The 22,406-nt window shown below is 37.6% G+C and overlaps 2 protein-coding genes across 6 annotated transcripts in view; one reads left to right on the top strand and one right to left on the bottom strand.

Annotated features, from left to right (window-relative positions):
• LOC141437679 (uncharacterized) overlaps nt 1-15,283 on the bottom strand; it is a 35,224-nt gene extending 19,941 nt beyond the window's left edge. For 4 of the 5 annotated variants that reach the window (XM_074101135.1, XM_074101143.1, XM_074101150.1 and 1 more), the window contains exons 1-4: nt 14,957-15,283; nt 8,558-8,671; nt 6,236-6,453; nt 5,457-5,665 (exon numbers count right to left, since the gene is read on the bottom strand). In XM_074101135.1, the coding sequence (XP_073957236.1) occupies nt 5,457-5,665; nt 6,236-6,453; nt 8,558-8,671; nt 14,957-15,034 (619 nt within the window). In that variant the 5' untranslated portion in view covers nt 15,035-15,283. Of the gene's footprint in view, nt 1-5,456; nt 5,666-6,235; nt 6,454-8,557; nt 8,672-12,967; nt 13,051-14,956 lie in introns of all 5 variants that reach the window. The other variant, XM_074101165.1, reaches the window with a different exon arrangement.
• Nucleotides 15,284-15,701: 418 nt separating this feature from the next.
• LOC141437713 (deformed epidermal autoregulatory factor 1-like) overlaps nt 15,702-22,406 on the top strand; it is a 35,641-nt gene continuing 28,936 nt past the window's right edge. The window contains exons 1-2 of the mRNA XM_074101191.1: nt 15,702-16,599; nt 20,488-20,730. Of these exons, the coding sequence (XP_073957292.1) occupies nt 15,930-16,599; nt 20,488-20,730 (913 nt within the window). The 5' untranslated portion in view covers nt 15,702-15,929. The remainder of the gene's footprint in view (nt 16,600-20,487; nt 20,731-22,406) is intronic.

The following is a 22,406-nucleotide window of genomic DNA, read 5'->3' as shown; positions in this document are numbered from 1 at the left end:
TCGAAAGAATGTGACGTCTCTCGATGAGAGCGGAACATAGATATCGCTAGTGCTGCTGCATAAGTAGCGTAGTAGAAATAAGCAACCTGAGATATGTATGCATAGGAAAAATTCGTGTCTAAATTCCTGTCCAGCGGTGGTGTAGGGGTTATAGCACGCAGCACGGATTGCTGAGGACCTGGGTTCGATTCCCAGCGCTGGTCTCTTTTTCTGGTTTTTCTGTGCATCCATGTCTCAGTTTGTATTTTCGATATAAATTATTGTCATTATTATTTTAAAATTTATGACGGTGGAAGCATTCTACACTTCCACTGAACGTAGATATAGTTTAGATATAGTTAGTGTTTAGTATTGTAACTAAGGGACCCCATACATCCCTGTATTTTTATTATTATTATTTTTTGTATTTTTTTTTCTTTAGTAGTTTTTAAGTATTTTATTTGTAATTATATTATTATGAAGAAATGACTTTCTGCCAAGTTTCTTGCGGCGAATTCTTCTTGGCAATGATGGTCTTTCCGAAAGCGCTGGTAGTTTAAAAAAATGACGTGTAAAAGTGCCCATTGCGGCCTATTTACTGAATAAATCATTTGAATTTGAATTTGAATTTGAATGCGAGCAAAGGCGAACGCCCTGTACATGTACTGTACAGTAGAGATGGTGCGTATTTACGTTACCAGGTTTTGATACCAGGTATTTCTTTGCAAGTATACCAACCAGGTACCGACCCGATATAATTGCAAGACTTGAAAGTATTTTTCCATTAAAGTATACTGTCCCTTCAAAGTAGGTACTACTACGTCAAAATTCCAAAATGCAAAATTATATCTTATATCCATACACATAAGGCTCAGATTGTGCTTATACGTGAAATAAAATACTTTCAAAGTATTTAACGTCTTGATTGGAATATTTTGAATCTTATCTGTATAACAACAAGGTTTAATTTAAACTTGCAAGGAAGTATTCGACTCGTTGCGTTGGACAGGAAATACTTTGAAAGTATTTTGATACCTAGTTTCTGCACCTGGTATGAGAAGGTGGACGTACTTTTAAGCCCTGGTACGCGATTTAGCAAGTATAACCCATCCCTACTGTACAGTCGACCAAACTGAACCACGTACCAGGGTGGAACCTTTGTGCTACTAATGTCATGTTCATTATCCTACTAATATTACAAATACGAAAGTTTTTGAGTGAGTGAGTGAGTATGTTCGTTACTTTTTCACGCTGAAACCGCTGAACTAATTTGGATGAGATTTGGCAAAAAGTTAGTCCATAACCTGGATTAAAACAACACTATGGGGATAGCATCTCGAAAAAACAACCAATGGGCTTAGAGTCATGAAATTTGGTACTTAGGTAGCTGGACCTCTTTAATAAAACATACGCTACTTTTTATCCCAATATTCCCACGGGATAGGGATAAAGTCTTGAAATTTCAACCGCTGGGGTTAGAGTCTTGAAATTTTGGACAGTTGTTCTTAATACAACCTCAATGGAGACCATGATATAAATTTTGGGTATTCCCGGGGGAAGTTTGTAAAATCTCGAAATTTCAATTGTAACCGCCAGATCGAATAGTTTACGCGTGCGAAGCCGCGGGTAAACTTTAGTTTTATTATATACTCTAGTTATTAATTAATTATTTTTATTCTTAGTTATTACCTACTATAGAGTGGTGCAGTTTATTGTTTTTATTCGCCTAGTACCTACGAATGGTAGAAGTTTTATTTTCACTTATATGCATGCATATATCACATTCTAAAGATAAATGGACCCTACACGGCTTCCTTCCCTTTCATGTAGGGTCCATAAAATAAGTTTTTGGTAAAAATTTAATTTTTAACACAAGCTTTTTTGCTGACTGTACTTTTTGTTGACTGTACTTGCATTGTCACCCAAACTGCATTTGCATACCCAATTTCAAGTCGATGCCACTAACCGTTGAAGAGTTCCGCCCTGCGGAGACGATCCTGGCCGGACTACCAGGGTGTCATCAGATTATTGTATTGTCACGCGATTTACATAAGCATTCCAAATTTTAAGTCAATCTGACTACTGGAAGATGGTCAAATTTAACTTGCAAGATTTGATTACAGACAGACAGACAGACAACGGGACAGGTGAAACTATATAAAAGCTCGTAAAAATGGAACAAGTTTAACAGTTACACCACAATATTTACCTACCCAGTGCGCAGTGGAATTGGAATTTATAATAATTTCGATAAAACACGATCGTTTGGTGTAAGTACTTTTCGTTAACCATTTTTAACGATGTCCTCCGGTAACCACTGATATAGAACTGACATAATCATTGACAGTATATTTATCACTATAGCCTTTAGCCATGGCTTTGCATGCGTAATCCTTAGATCTGACAGTGAAACTGAAATTGCGAGATTTCACTAAACTCCCGTGAGAATTCCCAAAACTTACATCGTGGTTTTCATTGACGCTGCATTAAAGTGGAAGGTTTGCAGCCTCCATTTTGGTGCACTGTTAACTACTGTTATATTATTATTTAGATTAAGATTTCATTTACTTTTTTTTTACACCAAATAAATAAATAAATATCATAAATAAATATCACGCGACAATTCACACCAATGAGGGCTATCGTTTTTTGTCTCACTAGATGGCGCACTGTTGCGTGAGGTTTTTAAGTATGGCTTTCAAAGTCTGTTATTACGGGCGTGAAAACAAAGTTTAGATTAAAATCATATTTAATACACCTTAAAACCGTACCATAAAAATATCGAGCATGCCACAGTATTGCATAGTCCCCGTTTTGTTTGGAAAAAAGGGAGGACAAAGGTTTCCGAAAGACAAAACTGTCTCAAAACACAAACATTCATTGCCCGGAACGCATATTTGCCATAACTAAATTCAGATATTGCAAAATACTCACAAAATTATTCTAATTATAAATAAATACCGCGTAGCTCACCCAAAAACTATGAGATTTGATATTTCGGAGACCTCACGCTACACTAGCGCCTCTAGTGGCGAATTCATTCGCGATAGCCCTCATTGACCTAGTCCCAAAGTAAGCTTAGCAAAGCTTGTGTTATGTGTACTAAGCAACAGATAAATATAATTATATAGATAGATACATATTAAACACCCAAGACCCGAGAACAAACATTCGTATTTTTCATACAAAACTGCCCCGACATGGGAATCGAACCCGGGACCTCAAGCTTCGTAGTCAGGTTTTCAAACCACTAGGTCATCAAAATAAATAAATTGATTCTATTCTATTCTGTTCAAAATGCAAAATGTATGACTATTTTATTTGTAGTAGGTATGCGAGTGTTAGATTGTAAGTTCGAGAGCATAAATCAGTGGTATCTAATGAGGGTTTTCACAGCGACGATATATCGCTAGATGGCGTTAGTATCTTAGTGAGGTCTACTAAATGAGCCAATCGTAAGCAAGACTGAAACGTCAAACGGATCTCACGATACTTACGCCATCTAGCGATATATCGTCGCTGTGAAAGCCCTCATTGAAAGTATATTCACCTGCCGTCTGTCAGACAGGATTCTTCCGCCGCAAACGCACATGTGCGTTTAAATAACAGCGGCGGGTGAAAACCACAAAAACGAATATACGCCTTCGCAGCGCATACGATACTTACAAATCATTTGCATAAAGCAAGTCGTTTTAATAATCTGTGAAAAGGTTTTTTGGCGTCTCGTAATCTAAAGAGTTAGTCGACCAAACAAACCAACAAAAACATTTTTATGTTAATATAATTTAACTTACAGGATATTTTATCAACAACGACACTGATAAACGATAGGCGATTGAGTCATACCGTACAAATTAGATTATAACCGAAGGTCAGGAGTAACCATGGATCTATTATCTTGCCAAATCCTACTAAATTAATACTAAACGAAAGATTGTGTGTGTGTGTGTGTGTGTGTGTGTGTGTGTGTGTGTGTGCGTGCGTGCGTGAGTGTGTGTGTGAGTATGAGTGAGTGTGAGTGTGTGGATTTGTGTGTGTGTGTGCGTGCGTGAGTGTGTGTGAGTGTGTGTGAGTATGAGTGAGTGTGTGTGTGTGTGTGTGTGTGTGTGTGTGTGTGTGTGTGTGTGTGTGTGCGCGCGCGCGTTTCTCTGTCTTTCAGGTTGAGATGGTTGGACGATTTCAGATGAATTTTGTTATGGAGATCCAGTTTCCTAGAATAAATATATTGTAGACTAAACTATTAGATAACAATGGTGATAGTTGGGTTTGTGTGATTTGTGTGTTCTTTCAGCGTGGAGGTGGCGGAGCTGCATCAAAATTTGTTGCATAGCAGCTATCATAATGTCGCAGGCGAGCAAAGTAATGGGGAAAACGCTGGAAACTTTTTATATCGATAGGAATAACCTTTCTAATTAACAGAAAAAAATATCAGATTTTTAAGTAGCATCAATTAATTTAAAAAATGAAAGAGTTTTCTTTACCGCCAAATTACGACAGTCCGGTTGGTTACGGGTTGTTCCATAGTCCAGAATAAAAAATCATTAAAAAAGAATTTATGCGTCTTTGACTCGATCGTTTTGACATGGAAATACGGACCCTGTTTTTCATGTACACGCCCATAGAAACTGACATGAGCTTCTATGCTAAAAGAATGACATTTTTTTTCTGTTAAGTAGAAAGGTTATTCCTATCGATAATAGTATTTTATGCAACTGTATCGTAATAGGGCTCCTTAAAACACTAGAATAGGGTCACATGAGTGTTTTCAGGCCCAATTACGTACAGTTGCATACAATATTTTATCTAGAAAGAAGAAAGAAACCCGGAGAGGTCCGGTCGCACGTGCAGCGTGCAATGACGGCCTCACGGTCCCACCGGAAGACCAGCGCCAGCTCTTGAGCCGGCATTATGCTGAGGTGGGTCCGTTTCGTGAACAGTAACACTGTGTTGTTCTCTTTGTCTTACTTCTGACGTTTTGACGTTTTGTTGTTTTGGACGACCGGATGGCCGAGTGGTTATAGAACCTGACTACGAAGCTTAAGGTCCTGGGTTCGAATCCCGGCCGGGGCAGATATTTGTATGAATAATACGAATGTTTGTTCTCGGGTCTTGGATGTTTAATATGTATTTAAGTATGTATTTATCTATATAAGTATGTTTATCCGTTGCTTAGTATCCATAGTACAAGCTTTGCTTAGTTTGGGACTAGGTCAATTGGTGTCAAGTGTCCCATTATATTTATTTTATTTATTTATTCTATGTAATTATTCTGTCACTGTTCCGAATAAATGTATTTTCTTTCTTTCTAAAATTTTCATCCACTCCACCCCATTGCTTTTAGTTCATTGCCAAATACCGTACTCGTATCAGAGGGGTTACTACGAATCTCGAAGTCCGAATTTCGCACCTCGTAGTATGGGGCCAATACGTGGCCAGTACCGAGCACATTGGCTGTTTTTTTCTATAAAGTGACTTACCATGGGGCGTCCCGGTGAGCGGCGTGAGATGCGCCGAGTGTATGGACCCCGACATGCCCTTAGCCAGCTGCAGGGCCGAATAGACCCCCATAACGCCTTTCTGCATCCTCGCGGCAGCACAGGGCGACATCGTGAGTGGGCCTGGCGTCGTTATGGGATGCTTCTCTACTTGAAGAGCGCTTATCACTACTGCTTCTCTGTTGTAGTACCTGGAAGAGAATTATAACTTGACGAGTGCAATGAGCGAGGCGAGTGTTAAAAATGGTACAAGCTTAGAATATATGGTAAATATTTTAAAGAGCAGATGTCAAATTGAAAAAAAAAAAAAAGTTTTAAAGTAAACAATCAAAATTATGACAGCCTTTTAAATTAGAACCTGTGTGTGAATGGTCACATTCACAGGTCACAGGAACTCATTGTGGAAATTTCAAATTAGAACTCATGACACGATTGTATAAATAACATTGTACAGTCAATTACAAAAAGATCGATACATCCAAAGCTACAGAAGTATGTATACTGGACTTTATTATTTGTCGTAAGTAGAATGTACCAATACTTTAATTTTTCAACAGTACCTTGATGCGTCTCCGCTAACAGTCAGTCGGGATCATGGCGACCAAAGCGTCATGTGTCTGACGTGAGCGTCAGCGAGTCATAGAACTTGTCGCTGAAGTGGGACACGCGGCCCGGTACCGGGCTCCAGCGCCGTGAGGCACAAGGCCCGGCCCAGTACGGGGCTGTCGTTAGGTGTGCTGTATGCGCGGCCATATACTTACTTCTTCAACAGTATCTTGATATGCGTCTCGCTGACAGTCGGAAACATGGCGCTGATCTTGGCGACCAAAGCGTCAGTGTCCGAAGTGAGCGTCAGCGAGTCCTGGAACTTGTCGCTGAGGTGGGACACGCGGCCCGGTACCGGGCTTCCGCGCGGCGTGAGGCACAAGGCCCGGCCCAGTATGGGGCTGTCGTTGGGTGTGCTGTATGCGCGGCCATCCTGGGAAGACGTTTTATTTTTAGCGTTTCTACACTTGGCAAAGAAATGGAAGACCCACTTTCGAGTAAGGGCCTACGCTAGCTGTCGCGGTTTGCACGGAGCGGGTGGCCGCCTGTTGAACAATAGCACAAAATACAGATAGTTCAGAAGTCAATCTCCTGTATGTACTTCGCTTTTCATACCTACGCTCGGCGGTCGCTCTAAGGTTGTCAACTATGGCTTATGCACCAAAAAACTATCGTGGTAGTGGCACTCTTATCTAGTTGTTTGATTTATTGTTGAGAATGAAACGGGAAGAATGGAAAAATAAATTAATAACTAAAATATTTTAAGTTTAATGTCATTGTTATATTATAAATTTGTCACAGAAAATATCTTGCGACGATTTCGTTATTGGCGAAATTCACGATTATTTAATTTAAACTACCGTCCACTGAACAGTTATAATAACTTTTTTTTTGTTGCTCCATTGCTGCACAAAAAAGTTCACAGACGCGTGTCTCAAGCGGATGGCACTCGCGCTCGCACTGGTCCCAACCGGTCCGAGATGTCGTGTCCGTGAGCAGTGTCTATGTGTGCGTTGCTCGAGCGCACTTGTATGGAGATTGACTTCTGAACTATCTGTGTTTTGTGACAATAGTATAAGCAGCGCTAACTAAGCGTGCATAGGATTGCACCAGCGGGGCCACTCCGAAATTCGAAAATCGCAGTTCGTGTCGTTCCATCTTTCTGACGCTTATACTATTTAATACGAGAATGAGAGGGACAGTACGATACGAACTTCGATTTTCGAATTTCGGAGTAGGCGCTCTGCACCCACACCCGCAGGCTGTGCTCTTATTAGTAACACAGGTAGGTATCAGTAGCATGGAGTGAACATTTTCGTTAAGCAACCCGGAGAGTGAGAAAAGCGTAAGTTAGGTATGCCTTCCGTTGCTACTCCTCGAAGTTATTGTGCGCAGCTTTGTCATACCTACTTGTCATCATAGGTGGCATGTAATAAGTATCCCGCTGGGAATGGAGTTCGTACAACGCCACGCCATTGGTAGGTATTATAGTGTAATTATTGTTTTTTTTAGTCTTGGAAATATTAGTACGATGAACAGTTATGATCTGTAGGTACTTTCATTGTAAAATATTCGTAGATACTTTTATAAAATTCAGCAAGTAACGATTTAAAACCGACAAATTGCTCAATTTTTACTTTTCCACAAAAAAAAAATAGAAAAACTGTTCACTCAGCAGGGCTACTACGAAACTCGAAGTTCGTGTCGTGCGGTCCCTCTCGCTCTCGTATTAAATTGTATACGCACGACACGAACTTCGAGTTTCGTAGTAGCCCTGCTGAGTCAGAGGCGACACTCCACAATAAATTATCGTGCGGCAATACTAAAGCTTGTGCTAACAAGATGTATGTGTGCGTGACTGAAGGTACCGACAGCGACTAATTATAAGGACGCATTCGTGAAATACATTCACAAAATACGGAGCCGCAGGAAGTACTTTCGTCTTGATTCTTATTTACAGTGTTGTAGCGTGTTTTTACAATATTAGGGTGTTTGACACCACCAAACAGCCTTTTATGAGCATTCAAAATACCATACTCGTATGTTGCATGGTAAATTGTAATTGACGTAAATTATTCGTTAAATCAACCCGTTTGATGGTGTCACCGACGGTTCCCTGCCTTTTCGCAGAAACCTTATTCCCAAATGTTTCATTTGCCAAACTGTTTCATTTCTCAACTCACGACTCCCTCTGAATCGATAATATTATTTTCGGAACTTTTACGTCCTCGTTCGTTCGTTGCAGGCTTTTTAATCTAGGTTTAAGTGGTCTTAAGTCCTGTCAGATCCATAAAAGAACTGTCAGTTTAAGCCTTAAATCGAGGTTTAAAAAAGCCTACAAGACGTCCTTATAAAACAAACCTAACCTAACCGACTGTGTTCTATAAAACCATAAGAAAATACACTGAGAAAAATTTAGATTTCGGAGAAAATTTACTGTCGGGAAACGAAACAGTTTGGCAAATGAAACATTTGGGAAAAATATTTCTGCGAAAAGGTAGCATACCGTCACGGACCTCGTAGCGGCGTGTACTCACAATGTGCGGTTTCAGCCCTTTGGGGTGGAACATCTTGGGGCTGTTCTGATTCTGGAACGCGTGCTGCAGCCGCACCGGCGACGGGTACGGATGCACCGTGTACGGGGAATGGGACTGCTCCGTGCACAGACATGGGGGGGACAGAACAACTGTGAACAAGTGCGGTGCGGTCGGAGCTGGTTCGAAGGCCGGGTGGTTGTAGTGTGCGTAGGTTTTGAGCTGGAGTGACTGACGCTGCGTTTCTAGTAGAGATGTGCGACGACGTTTGTCATGAACCAATAGAAATGCTTCATTTACCTATTCTCGATCATCGCAGCTCTAGTGGAAACAGCGCAGCGGAGCGAGGTAAGTAAATGAAGCGCTATTGGTTCATCACAAAAATTTCTCGCAACGCATCCATCTTTGCTGGTAACGCAGCCTTATGCTAGTTTCACACTTGGGTAGAACAGTGAGCCAGAACAATAGACAGCCCCTTGTTCTCCGTATGTAACCATAAGGGTGTTCCCTTCTTTCGCAGACAGAAATTTCATAGAATTTCGTTTCGCAGAAAATGTTTATTTTTACTTCGAATATTATTGTTTCAACAACGATTGACTTGAATGAAACACATTTAATAGAAAAACTATTCAATGAATTTTATAATATCATTTTATTATTTATCAAACTTATCAAATTGTAAAATTGTTTTTTAACAAATATTGTTAGTTCGGTAAAATATATTAGAATCGGTTAGAAATCGCTACGAGAAAAGTAGGTTAGGTTAGAACTGCAACCACATCAGAAAACGAATTGCGTGTTTTTCTTGGTAGCAAAATAAGTTTTATATTAACTAACTAATATGAGAATAATGAATATTTGATTTGTTATTTTATGACATAAATATCTACTTAAACAAAAATTGATATTTGTAACAAAAATCGATGATTAAAATATCTTCGAAGTAAGTGTTCTGCGTATTGATTATTCTATGAAACGATAATGTGATAAAAAATGTCTGTTAAACGAAATTCTATTAAAATTGTTCTGTAAAACAACGTACAACCAGCCATAATATCTTACACGGTTAACTCTTCAACGGTTAAATGGCATCGACTTGAAATTTGGTATGCAAATGTAATTTGGGTGACAATACAAGTACAGTCAGCAAAAAAAGCTGTATTAAAAATGCAATTTTTACAAAAAAACTTATTTCGGGGCAATTTGCTCTAACATGACCTTTCTCGCTACTGCCTTGTGGCTAGACTGCTCTGAAAGTGAGAGCAGTGCATACTCGCGGACTGTCCTATCCGACTCCTATATTTGAACACCTATTTTCACTGTTCTATCCTCATGTGAAATAGACATAAGAGCTAAAGCGAGGCGGCGACGTGAGGTGTGTTGTCACCGAGCCACTAGAGACGTGCCGAAAGATGGCGTTAGTACATTTGTGGCTTGCACCCAGCTTTTGAATTATAGTCCGACCGATACTTTACTTAAGTTTTCATCCAACAGTCGAGTTCTATATATATTTTTAAACAAAGATTGATCAAAAATACGTCCACACGACTCTATGTTAACGGCGTAGATGCGTGTTCAGATATTTTTGATCGAATTTTAGCTCAGAAGTTAAGGACTCGACTGTACCGTGTGAAGATGTATACCGCGATTTATATTCCTCTAAATAAATAGGAACTTTCTACTATACAGAGCGATCAATTCCAATGGTGGACGGACGACTTTAAGAGGGTCGCTGGCGGCGGATGGATGCGAGGAGCTGAAGACTAAGTGTTGTGGCGCGCCATGGAAGAGGCCTATGACCAGCAGTGGACTGCTGTAGGCTAATGATGAATAATATGTATTTAAGTATGTATCTATCTATATAATTATATTTATCCGTTGCTTAGTACCCTTAACACAAGCTTTGCTAAGCTTACTTTGGGACTAGGTCAATTGGTGTGAATTGTCCCGTGATATTTATTTATTTATTTTATTACTTATTAATGATGATGAATTCAAAATGGACAATAGGGAGAAGTTAGAAATTATGAGAGATAGCGAAATCTGTTGTTAGGATATTTTGGAATTATTCTTTTTAGGGCTCCGGAGCCAAAATGGCAAAAACGGAACCCTTATAGTTTCGCCATGTCTGTCTGTCTGCTTGCTCAGGGACTAACAATGTTAGAAAGCTGTAATTTTGCACGGATATATATGTATGTATGATATGTATACTATGCCGATAAAATGGTACAGTAAAAAATAAAAAAAAAATTTTTTAGGGTACCTCCCATAGACGTAAAGTGGGGGTGAATTTTTTATTCTCATCCAACCCTACAGTATGGGGTTTTGTTGGATAGGTCTTTTAAAACCATTAGGGGGTTGCTAAAACGACTTTTCGATTTAGTGATCTGTTTGCAAAATATTCAACTTTAAAGTGCAAATTTTCAATAAAATCGAGCGTCCCCCCCTCTAAAATCTAAACGGGTGGAAAAATTTGAAAAAAATCAGGATGGTAGTAAGTATATCAAACTTACAAGGAAAACTATAACGGTTAAGTTTTCTTGAAAATTATTAGTAGTTTAAGATTAAATAGCAGCCTAAGGTATAAAATATACCTGAACTATGGAAGATTCCGTATAAAACACGAAATCCTTAGAAAAATATTACTTATTTTTTTCGTAATGGCTACGGATCCCTATTTCGGGCGTGTCCGACACGCTCTTGGCCGGTTTTTTATTCTCTTACATAACCAGTAATAGGTATAGGTACAATATTAGTGCCTAAAGCCATATTATTTTTGAAATTCCAGCACATCATTAGTGGTGACCTCACGTCGTTGCCTCTGTGAGGCATCTCCGCAGTATTTTTAATGGACCATGTTTCGGACCCTGTGCTCTCGTCCCGGCCACGAAATTACAAACCAGTGTATCACTTTTCCACTCCAATCAGAATGCCAAGCCAATATAATATAGTGCTTGTGCAACACACTTGTGACTTACTACTTTACATGATGTAGAAGGGACGCAGTTTGCTTCTGTGCAAAAGTAACCTCAAGTTTCCGGATTTGCATGGATCTTTTTATGTTTGCCTAGTCAACTAGGAACCGTTAGTATAGTTTCGCCATGTCTGTCTGTCCGCAGCTCAGAGAGCGTTAGTCGTAAGCGTAGAAAGCTCTAATTTGGCATGAATATACATGTTACGACGACAAAGTGGTAAAAAAATAAAAAATAAATTAGGGTACCATACCATAGAGGGATGACCCCGCGTGATGATTCCAATAAGTGTTTCGTCATAATTAATAATTTGTCAACCTGTCAAATAATCAGTACAAGACGTCGAAGTAATTTTTCAGAATTCCCAAGGGAATTTACTTATGTATTTTATTTTTATTCAACTGAATGGCAAACGAGCAAGTGTGTCTCCAACACCAGGGGTATTGCAGATGCGTTGCCAACCTAGAGGCCTAAGATGGGATACCTCAAGGGCCAGTAATTTCACCGGCTGTCTTACTCTCCACACCGAAACACAACAGTGCAATCACTGCTGTTTTGCAAAATCCCGGAATTTCAATTCAACTGCTACCTATATAATAAATGACTTACGCGTGCGAAGCTATATGAAGTGCATACATATTATACATATATAGGTATGTATATTGACATGTATCTACACTTAGTGTGACTTAGTGAAGTATTATTTACATACAAGTGTTTACCCGCGGCTACGCACGCGTAAGTCATTAGATACAGCAGTTGCCAAATTCCCGTGGGAATTTCCGAAAATTAAGACGACCTGTACTTACTGATTATTTGACAGGTTGACAATTTATTAATTATGACGAAACACTAATTGGAATAATCCTATATGCAGCGTGACATCACTGATGTCATTGGCACCAAACATAAGGGCTCTGGTTATAAGTACAGGTGTGTGTGTGATAATAATATTTAGCTGCCATCTCAGGATTAAAGGCTACCCTTCACATTACATAGTCCAAATGACAGCTGGACTCATAAACAATAAATTATTTTGTTTTAAAAACAGTAACACAACTTGAATCAATTGAATTTAACATTCAGATAAATCCTGCGTAGCATTGATTAGTGGTTTTCAACCCGTGGGTCGCAAAGCCTCTTTAGGGGGGTTGCGAAGTCCCTATAAGTTGCTGCGAAAACTACTTCAGTAAAAAAAACAATAAGTTTAAAAATTTATTAACAAAATGTTAACTAAGTAATAATATTTGGCACAAAATAAAATACATGAAAAAAAACAACAGGTAGGGGGGGTCGCGAAATATTTCTTCAAACTACAGGGGTTGTGTCATGAAAAAGGTTAAAAAACACTGGCATAGATCCCTTAACAGAAACTGTTTCCCTTTTACATAATTATTGAGCAAATACATTATATCAACCCAATATACTAATAATTGTATACTTTGTCCGTCAGCTGCGCTCCATTATGGTGAATAGTTGTATACAATCTGTTCTTCATAATTAAGTTCAATGCTAATTCAGTATCTGTAAACAACAAGATGATTAATTTCTAAGGCCCATTTTAACCTCAAACAGTGCTTCAAACCAAAATGAGAACTGAGTCTTGGAAATTATTTTAACACATTTAAAAAAAAAATATTGAAAATGTTTTATGCCACAGACATTAGGCAGTTATTCTTTAAATGGATACACGTTTTATAAAGTAAGCAATATATACTTCATTTTTTTTAGAATTGGAAAGAAGGTAAGTGAACTTGTCTTATGTCATATGCTAATAAAAACGAAGTATAGGACTTGTGACAATAAATGGTCCTAAAATGTACACTCTGTATTTTACTAAACATGCACAAATAATAAGAGATTTTAAAAGTTATTTATATAAAAAAATATATTACTTATTTCATTAATATTTCAAGTCTATGATAGTGACAAGTCAATCACTAATAAGTAATAATCTTACACATAATATTGAAAATAAAAAAAAACCTATGATCTAAAATAGATTTTGGATTTAGTTATATTGGCAAAGCAAGAAAATGTTATTATCAACATATGTTAGAAAGAGATAGATAGAAAAGACAATATTCTTAAGTGTTTATACCTGCTGAGCTGGCAATGTTGCAATTTTGATAGTTTTTGTCAATTATTCCATAAAAATTGAATGAAAATTAAAAATGTGGTATGTTAGAACTATTCATAATATATAAAGTTAATGTGTCTACTGCAATAGACTTTTATATTCGTAATAGACTTTTATATTCTTTATCAACAAAACAAATGTTTATCAAAGGTTTTTAAAGAAAATAAAAGTCTATCCTATCACAAATAATTATTGCAGTAAACACATTAACTTTATATATTATGAATAGTTCTAACATACCACATTTTTAATTGGCTCAGGCCTGAAATGTCTGTTTTCGTAAATTGTACAATTCTCAAAACGTCTGCGTTTTCACAATGTTTAGCACTTCTATTTAGTCAGCTTTCTCAAATTGTTGATATTTAAAATGCCTCAGGAAGTCGTCTATTCATAATATTTACATTCCTATAATATAAGCATTACCATAATTTCTGCTTTACCGTTATGATCACTTTTTTAGGCTATATGTTATTGTTTCCCTTGTGTTGTGAAAAAACAAAATTTAATTTATATTGCAAAAATCAATGCTATAAATGCGAAATTAACTCAGTCTGTCTGTCTGTTACTCTTTCACTAAACTGTACCGATTTTTAATTTGAACAATTTTAAGACAAATAGCTTTAAAACTTTCTGGCGGATTTAGGTTATCTAAAATAAAATTATACAAAACTGTCAGTCTTGGAGACAGGCAATTTTATATAGCTGATATTTTGAAAAGCTGACATTATGCAAAAGTGGTTTGACATTCTGAAAAGCAGACATTTTTGCAGACATACATTTTAGAAATATTTCAGGCCTGAGCCTTTATAATATTTTTTTATAGGATAATTGACAAAAACTATCAAAATTGCAACATTGCCAGATCAGCAGGTATAAACACTTCTCATGTCTTTCTCTATAGGTACTTATACTCTTTGCTCCTAATTTTAAAATAAAATTGAAAAAAAAATTTTTATTTTTTTATTTATCAAATCCTTGCCTAAGTAGGTATACAAAAGTTGGAATACTACAGTAATATAACTAAGTAAGTAGTTAGTGTCCTAACTACCGATCTCCAGGTTCTAGGCATATTTTCAGAAGTGGCAGACATTTGTATATTTACATGCATGCTCTATCCTATCTAATGGGCAATGTTGGAGGAAACTAGGCTTTTTCAAAATGACTTAAGGTGAACCATAAATTAATTAAACAAGGGAAAAATTGCTATTACAGTAGCAGGTGGTAGCGAAATCTTGCTATAATGTAACCATTTAAGACTTACAAATAGATCACTATGTTTCAGTAAGATACCTGAGAATTAATGCATTCCAGGGCGATGTGGTGCGCTGCATTGTGTAGGGACTTGTGTTTAGACCGCAATTCTTCCATCTTCACAATTTATTTATTTACTTCTCAATTCACCTACTATCGACACTTGACTACCTATCCGGCGTTTTATACAAAACATTCACATTTTCTTGCACTACAAATTTCTTTAATTTGTTTACTTGGTATGTAATGTAATTGTAGAATTAGCGAATATGCCACTAATATTCATAATAGTTTTGATATTTCCCTCCTTTATTTTTATCTTGTTTGGCAGATGCAGATCGTGTCGTAAACGGGAACTACACAAAGCTATCGCATTTTGTCCGGACGGTTCAAAGGTATAGAACGTCGTAGCATGTTGCTCGATCATGAAATCCTTCTGAATTTAGCCGAGTAATATTGCGTAAGAACATGGCGTTCAAAAATCAATAATGGTAAAATTTAAGTTGCGTTCACATATTCATTAATCGTGTTTATAAATGATCGAAATCAAAAATGTAATATAAATTAACATTGAAACTTCACTTCTTAAAATATGTAGAAATAAATAGTAAACAGGTAAACAATTTCATAGCTAGTAAATTGTTAAGAAGGAATTATAAAAAGTTTGACGTCTATGAACGGGTGAAATGTTGTCTAAAATATTTATCGATTTTATTTACGCAAATTACTATTTCCATTGAGTAATTATAAAAATTACGCATAATATGCCCCTTTGTAGCAATAATAGGTAGTTCATCAGTGTCTGAAGCAATTTCGGAATAAATTCGAATTTGCCGCCATAACCTCGGCTGGTACGTGTGTGAACTGTGTGAAATGTTTTCGTATTTCGATTCGATTATGGCGGACTGTGGCTGAGCGAAGTTCATTTATCATTTGATGTGCGTACGAAACGGTTGTGCGTGGATGTGATTCGAGGAATACGGTCGGGGTATATCGGGGTGGGCGTTCGGCGATGGCGGAGAACAGAGGTTCGGTAGACGTCGTTATGCCGGACATTACCGAAGTTAGCGATGCCGATCCGTTAGCGGCGGCGAGCGATCGCGAAGCCGAGCGCGATGGCGCCTTGAAGTCCTCTCGGCTCACGGACTCCAACGGAGTGGTCACTGTGCCTGTTTCGCTGCCTGTTGGGACTCTGATCACCGGAACGACCTTCAATGTCATCACGTCGGACCAATTGCCGCATTTCAAGCCGATGTTGTGCGTGGACAACGGTTTCATATCAGGCGGGCCAGTGACGGAAGATATCAAAGCTACACATATTGTGATACAAAACCCCCCGTCGCCCAGGCATGAGGAGCAGAGCCAAGGCAGCGCGCGGAACAGCACGCGCTCGTGGGCTGAGACAGCCAACATGCCAATACTCCCTGTCAGGTGCAAGAACACGTCTGCTGAGCTCCACAAGCAAAGGTTTGGCTCTGGCGGCCGCGGCAGATGCATCAAATACGGACTTGAGTGGTACACGCCTAGTGAATTCGAGGCTCTGTGTGGTAGAGCTTCTAGTAAGGACTGGAAGCGGTCAATAAGGTTCGGTGGCAGGAGTATTCAAGCTCTCATTGATGAGGGAGTGCTGACCCCACATGCTACCAGTTGTACTTGCGGAGCCTGCTGTGATGACCAGTCTGGTAAGGATAAAGCCCCCATTTAAACCATGCCATAATAATAATATAATTTATTTCATGTAACTGGGACACAGCTACAACTTAACTATAACTTGCATGCAAGGTACATTACGTTGCAGACTGTTGAGGGACAATGAATTTGGTTGATCAAACAAATACCGCAATGAAGTGAAACTTTTTTATCTGATATTTTAACGAGGCTTTAGCGCACCAAATGTGACTATGTCAGCCTCATAGGAAACCTCAGATATATAAACCACACTACAGATATTACACTCTCCCTTGCACTTAAACCACGTCTCTGGATGCAAAGGCCTGTCCAATGAATCTGTAAATCAGCATCGCTTCTTCTGAAAGTGGTTGACTTAGAATTACATTTACGCCTCCATTGAAAAAGCCCATACCATCAAAATACCTGTCTCTGATGTAGTGAAATTTGCATACAAGTTGTTGCGTAGTCTAAATGGGGCTTAAAATACACTGTTGGACATAGGCCTCTCCCATAGACCTCCGATCTGGCAAGCATATTTAAGTAAAAATATTATTTTATTGGACATAAATTGTCCAATAACAGACAAGCAAGTTTAATCTAACTTTAATGACATAGACAGATAAAGACATAGTTTTATTTCGACATCATACTTAAAATAATCCATACTATTATTATAAATACGAAAGTGTGTATTTATTTATTTATTTGATTCGGTACAATTACATATTGTAAACAACACAGAGGAAATTAACATACATAAATGGAAACAATTACAGTGTCTACAATACAATTACAATTGCACTCAACATTCATGGTGTGTTTTGTGTTAGTGTGTTTGTCCGTATCATGTCTAAACGGAGCTACGGATTGATGTGATTTTTGGCATAGAGATAGTTTATGGGCCCGAGAGTGACATAGGCTACATTTTATCCCGGAAAATGCACAGTTCCCGAGGGAACAGCGCGATATAACGGAATTCCATGCGGGCGAAGCCATGGGCCAAAGCTAGTACAGATGATGATGATGATGATGTGATCCTGTTATCCCTCACTAGGGACATAGGGCTCGTAGAAGAGTTTTCCATTTGGCTCGATCTTGCGCGGCTTCTTCCAGCTCTTTATTCTACTAGTACAGAATATAATAATATAATAGAATATATACTTTTCTATACATTGATTTTGCTTGTATATATTTTTTAGTTTATGTACTAGTGCTATAGTCAAATTTACTGCTGGATGCCTTAGCAAATATTTATATTCTATATAAATATCTTCCATATTCTGATATAAATTAAAATCGGAGGCGTTCCCGAGTTTTGCGCTAGCAACACATTTTACGATTCACTTTTATTTATATAGATAAAAAAAGAACTACTACTAAAACAAGTGACGTTCTCTGAGCTATCCACTGGGCAATCCGGTTGCCAAATTGCTGGCCTTCTAATGACACAAGTGTGTCAACTGCCTCAATTTTCATGGTTAGATAATTTTTTAGACATCTTTTATGTACTTCTACTAGATAACCTGGAAACTAAAACAATTTCTACATGTCAAAGAAATGAACCCACATTTTTTTTTTTTTTATCTTATATTTTAACGAGGCTTCAGTACACTAGAAGTGACTATGCCAGCCTCATTGGGGGCCTCAGATACATGTTACACTCTCTTGTGCTGAAACCTAGTCTCTGGATGCAAAGGCCCGTCTGATGAACTTGTAAATCCGCATCGCTTCTTCCGAAAGTGGATGACTCAGAATCACATTTACACCTCCATTCAACAGATCCATACCATCCAGATACCTGTTTCTGGTATCCTTATTCTGATCACATTCCAGAAGAAAATGAAGGAGGTCTGCAGTCTTATTACAACCTAAACTTAAATCAAATAAAATAAATGCTCAAATAACAACCCACTAATTCTAGCATAATTATATTATATACTAGTCAGAATCAGAAGAAAAGGGCCACTTGAGTATCATCTTTAAAATAAAAAAAATACAACCTAATTGATAAACTAAACCTTTTTTTGAAGTTGGTTGAAAATATATTTGTGTTTTTATCTGAATACATTAAATTGAATGAAAAGTATCTGCATAGTGTTGTGTTTCATAAACACACACTGTGTTTTAAGGACCCCTATTACGATACAGTTGCATAAAATACTATTTTTTCTGACTACATTTTATTGATTGTACTTGCATTGCCATCCATCCTGTACCTCAAAATTAGACATTAATGACATTGTAATTAGAATTTAGAATCATGGCATGCGTCATCGTAAATAACAACCTATACAGTCAAGTTACAAAAATATGCATACACGACTTTATGCACATGACATTAAGGTTGCGTACACCTATTTTTGTAACTTTGGCCGTTTCGACATCTTTGCACTTGACTGTACAGTAGAAGTGCATAATGTATTTCTATCGGGAAAACTCAGAATCTAACGAATCAATTATTGTTTTAAATGAGTCACATTGCAAACTGCATCAGGGATTAATAAGTAAAAAAAATCCGTTAAAAATCTGCATTGCCACAAGACTAAAACACAAATAAAATATCATCATCATCCCAGCCTATATGCGTGCCACTGCAGGGCACAGGCCTCCTCTCGGAATGAGAGGGCTTGGGCAGTATTCCCACGCGGGCCCAGTGCGGATTGGGACCTTCACACACAATGTTGAATTGCTTCGCAGGTTTGTTGTGCAGGTTTCCTTACGATGTTTTCCTTCACCGTGAAGCTTGTGGTAAATTTAAAATGTAATTCCGCACATGAATTTCGAAAAACTCTGAGGTGCGAGCCAGGGTTTGAACCCACGATCCTCTGCTTGAGAGGCCATAGGTCAAACCACTCGGCCACCACGGCGCCCAAAAATAACATATATGGCTTTTGAATTATCAAAAATTCTCTCTTCAAGTGGAATTTTTACTATGTCAAAAGTCGACACTCACAATCTTAGATTTAAATAAAAAATGTTTGGCATGTATATATTCATATTTTAACCTGCATTGGTACCCAAGCCAAAATACATGAATATATTCTTTTGTCTGCTTATCTGCCTGTCTGCACCAAAATGTGTGACCTTTTTGGTCTTTTATTTAAATCATACCAAGTAGCACTTTTAAAAGATCTTAAATCTAAGAAATAGTTATGAATGACTAGAGTTTACTGATCTGGGAGTTACTATTGAATTTCCGGGATTATACAAAATTTCCCTGGGAATTCCCAAAATTTTTATCATGGTCTTCATTGAGGTTGTGTTAACCGCTTCCAAAATTTCAACTCTAACCCAGCGGATGAAATTTCAAGATTAGGAGTATCGAGATAAAAGTATCCTGTTTTAATCCAGGTTATAAACCAGTGTTATAAACTAACTTTTTGCCAAATTTCATCCTTATCCACCCAGTCATTTCAGCGTGAAGAAGTAACAAACATACTCACAAACTTTCACATTTAATTTATAATATTAAATAGAGAAGGATTAGTAGGATTATGAAGAGTGGCGCATCTAGCGGACCGAAACGAAACCACAATTGATTGATAGATAAATCTTTATTCTTCAAAACAAAGACATGGCTTAGTAATCAAAGAATAATAAAACGAACAATACAGCACTTAAAAGATATGAATGAAACAAGGTACTTACGGTAATGAAGAAAAACATAAAAAACAAACAAATCGGACACATAAATGAAGAAGCCATGTGATGCATTGAAGGACAGGCGCTGGCTCAGCAGTGTGCCGGCCAATAAGTTTAATATTTAGTTGGATTCAAAAATTGCACCCAAACTTAACCAAAACCAATTTTCCTCGGTTCCAACTATATGGTCCACTGATCAGTTGGTTAGTCGACAAAATAGTCTCCTCATATCTACTAAATCTATCTCTCTCTTCCAGCAATGGGTCCAGTCCGTCTCTTCACACCATACAAACGAAGGAGAAGGAACCAGGACGGGGAGGAACGAAAGCCCAAGGTGAAGCGGGACAGCAGTCTCGGAGACAGCGATATGGACAATATCCACCAGACCAGCAACAACAGCCACTCCAAGGAGGCTTGGCAGTCCATAGCAGAGGGTTTGGAGAGCAACGCTGACTATCACCTACTGGAGGCCCCGGATACAAGCTCGGATCCTATAGCTGGTGAGAACATGTTTAATAATAGCAAGAAAAGAAACCATTTTATTGGTGAAATGGCTGTGCATCTCATGCTGTCTCTATTTATTTCGACAAAACAAACAAGAGTGGCATCATAGATCAGTCATTGCTAAAATTTTTATCTGTCACACAATATTTAAGAGTGGTGAAAAAGGTCCTAAGTTGTACTTGAAATTTGGCAAATATATGTAGGTAGTTTGGAATTTGGATGACAATGCAAGAAAAGTCAACAAAAAGTACAGTCGGCTTGTATTTATTTTTCTACAACTAAGTACTGATTGTAAATTATTGCTCAATTTTTAATTAAGTAATTTTTGTCTGAAGTTTATAAATTTAACTTGCTTTCTTCAGCTAATGCGAATGTTTGTTCATTTATATAACTTCATGATCAATGTGTCATTTGAGCAGATGCGATTTTTTTTTACATTGTTCTTATATTTTGGGAAGTTTGTTAAGATAACTCAAAAAAAGGACCGATTTCAACAATTCGTTTACCATTAGTATGCTACATTATTCCTGAACTATGGCCCAAGCTCATGTTCTGAGAGGAGGCCTGTGCCCAGCAGTGGGACGTATATAGGCTGGGATGAAATGAAATGAAAACATATATAGTCTTTATCTTTATCACTAAAATTTTTCGTTAAGTAAAGTTACTCAAGGTGTAAAAACGCAAAAAGAGGGCGTTATAAGTTTGACCGCTATGTGTGTCTGTATGTCTGTGGCACGGTAGCTCTTAAACGGGTGGAATTCGGTTTGTTTATTTGGAATCAGGTTTAATAGCGATGGTTCTTAGACATGATTCATCAAAATCGGTTTAGCCGTTTTTGAGATGTTGAACTTTTTTCGCATGCGCTGCAGAAACTATGAGCGAAAAAGAATGTTTCACAATATTAAAGAACATGTGAAACAAAAAACTTGTCGATGTTATGTGTAGGTATTGTAGTTATGTCGTTCTAACTACATACTTTTTTTACATTTTATAAGTTGCTAGAAATGCCGACCAAATTAGACCATCTTGTGAATACTTTATTAGACTTTTTTTTCATTAGACTGGCAAAGCGAAAAGAAATAGTTATGTATTTAACAGTGTATGCAAAGTTGCTGCGAACTTTCTTTGGTTGTCATTCTATTTGCTTGCGTGTAAATATATCTTAAGATAATTCAATTATACTTACTTACTTTTACTTTAAGTACTTTTACTTTTTAATTTGGAAGATAACTTATTAAGTACCTAATATAAAAGTCAGAATTTAACATATGCGTAAATGTCTACTAGAGACTTGTGGCCTAAAATGTAAGTGTTTAAAGATGTACAGTTAGCAACGTTTGAAGTGCCAAAAATATGTATACAGGTGGGAATTAATCACAGTGTACAGTCACCGTCATAAATAAGTGATGACTTCTGTACACTTGTTACTTTAACGTCATGTTTGAAGAGCCATACGAAATTGTGTAACGACTGAAAGCGACAATGAACAGAATTTATCACTTATTTATGACGTTGACTGTACTACTACTATACTACTACTGCTACTGCTGTACTACTTTTTCTAATCTGTAATCTCGATCTAAAACGTCGACATCAACCTTCAGGTCACTTTTTTAGTTAAGCCAAGCCTATCTAAGAAAAGCGAATTTTGAAACGTATGCCATTGCGTTAA

Source organism: Choristoneura fumiferana, chromosome Z (genome assembly GCF_025370935.1).
Source record: "Choristoneura fumiferana chromosome Z, NRCan_CFum_1, whole genome shotgun sequence".
NCBI classification, from domain to species: Eukaryota; Metazoa; Arthropoda; class Insecta; order Lepidoptera; family Tortricidae; genus Choristoneura; species Choristoneura fumiferana.
Note: the sequence above shows the minus strand (reverse complement) of the source record. Positions and strands in the feature narration are given on the sequence as shown.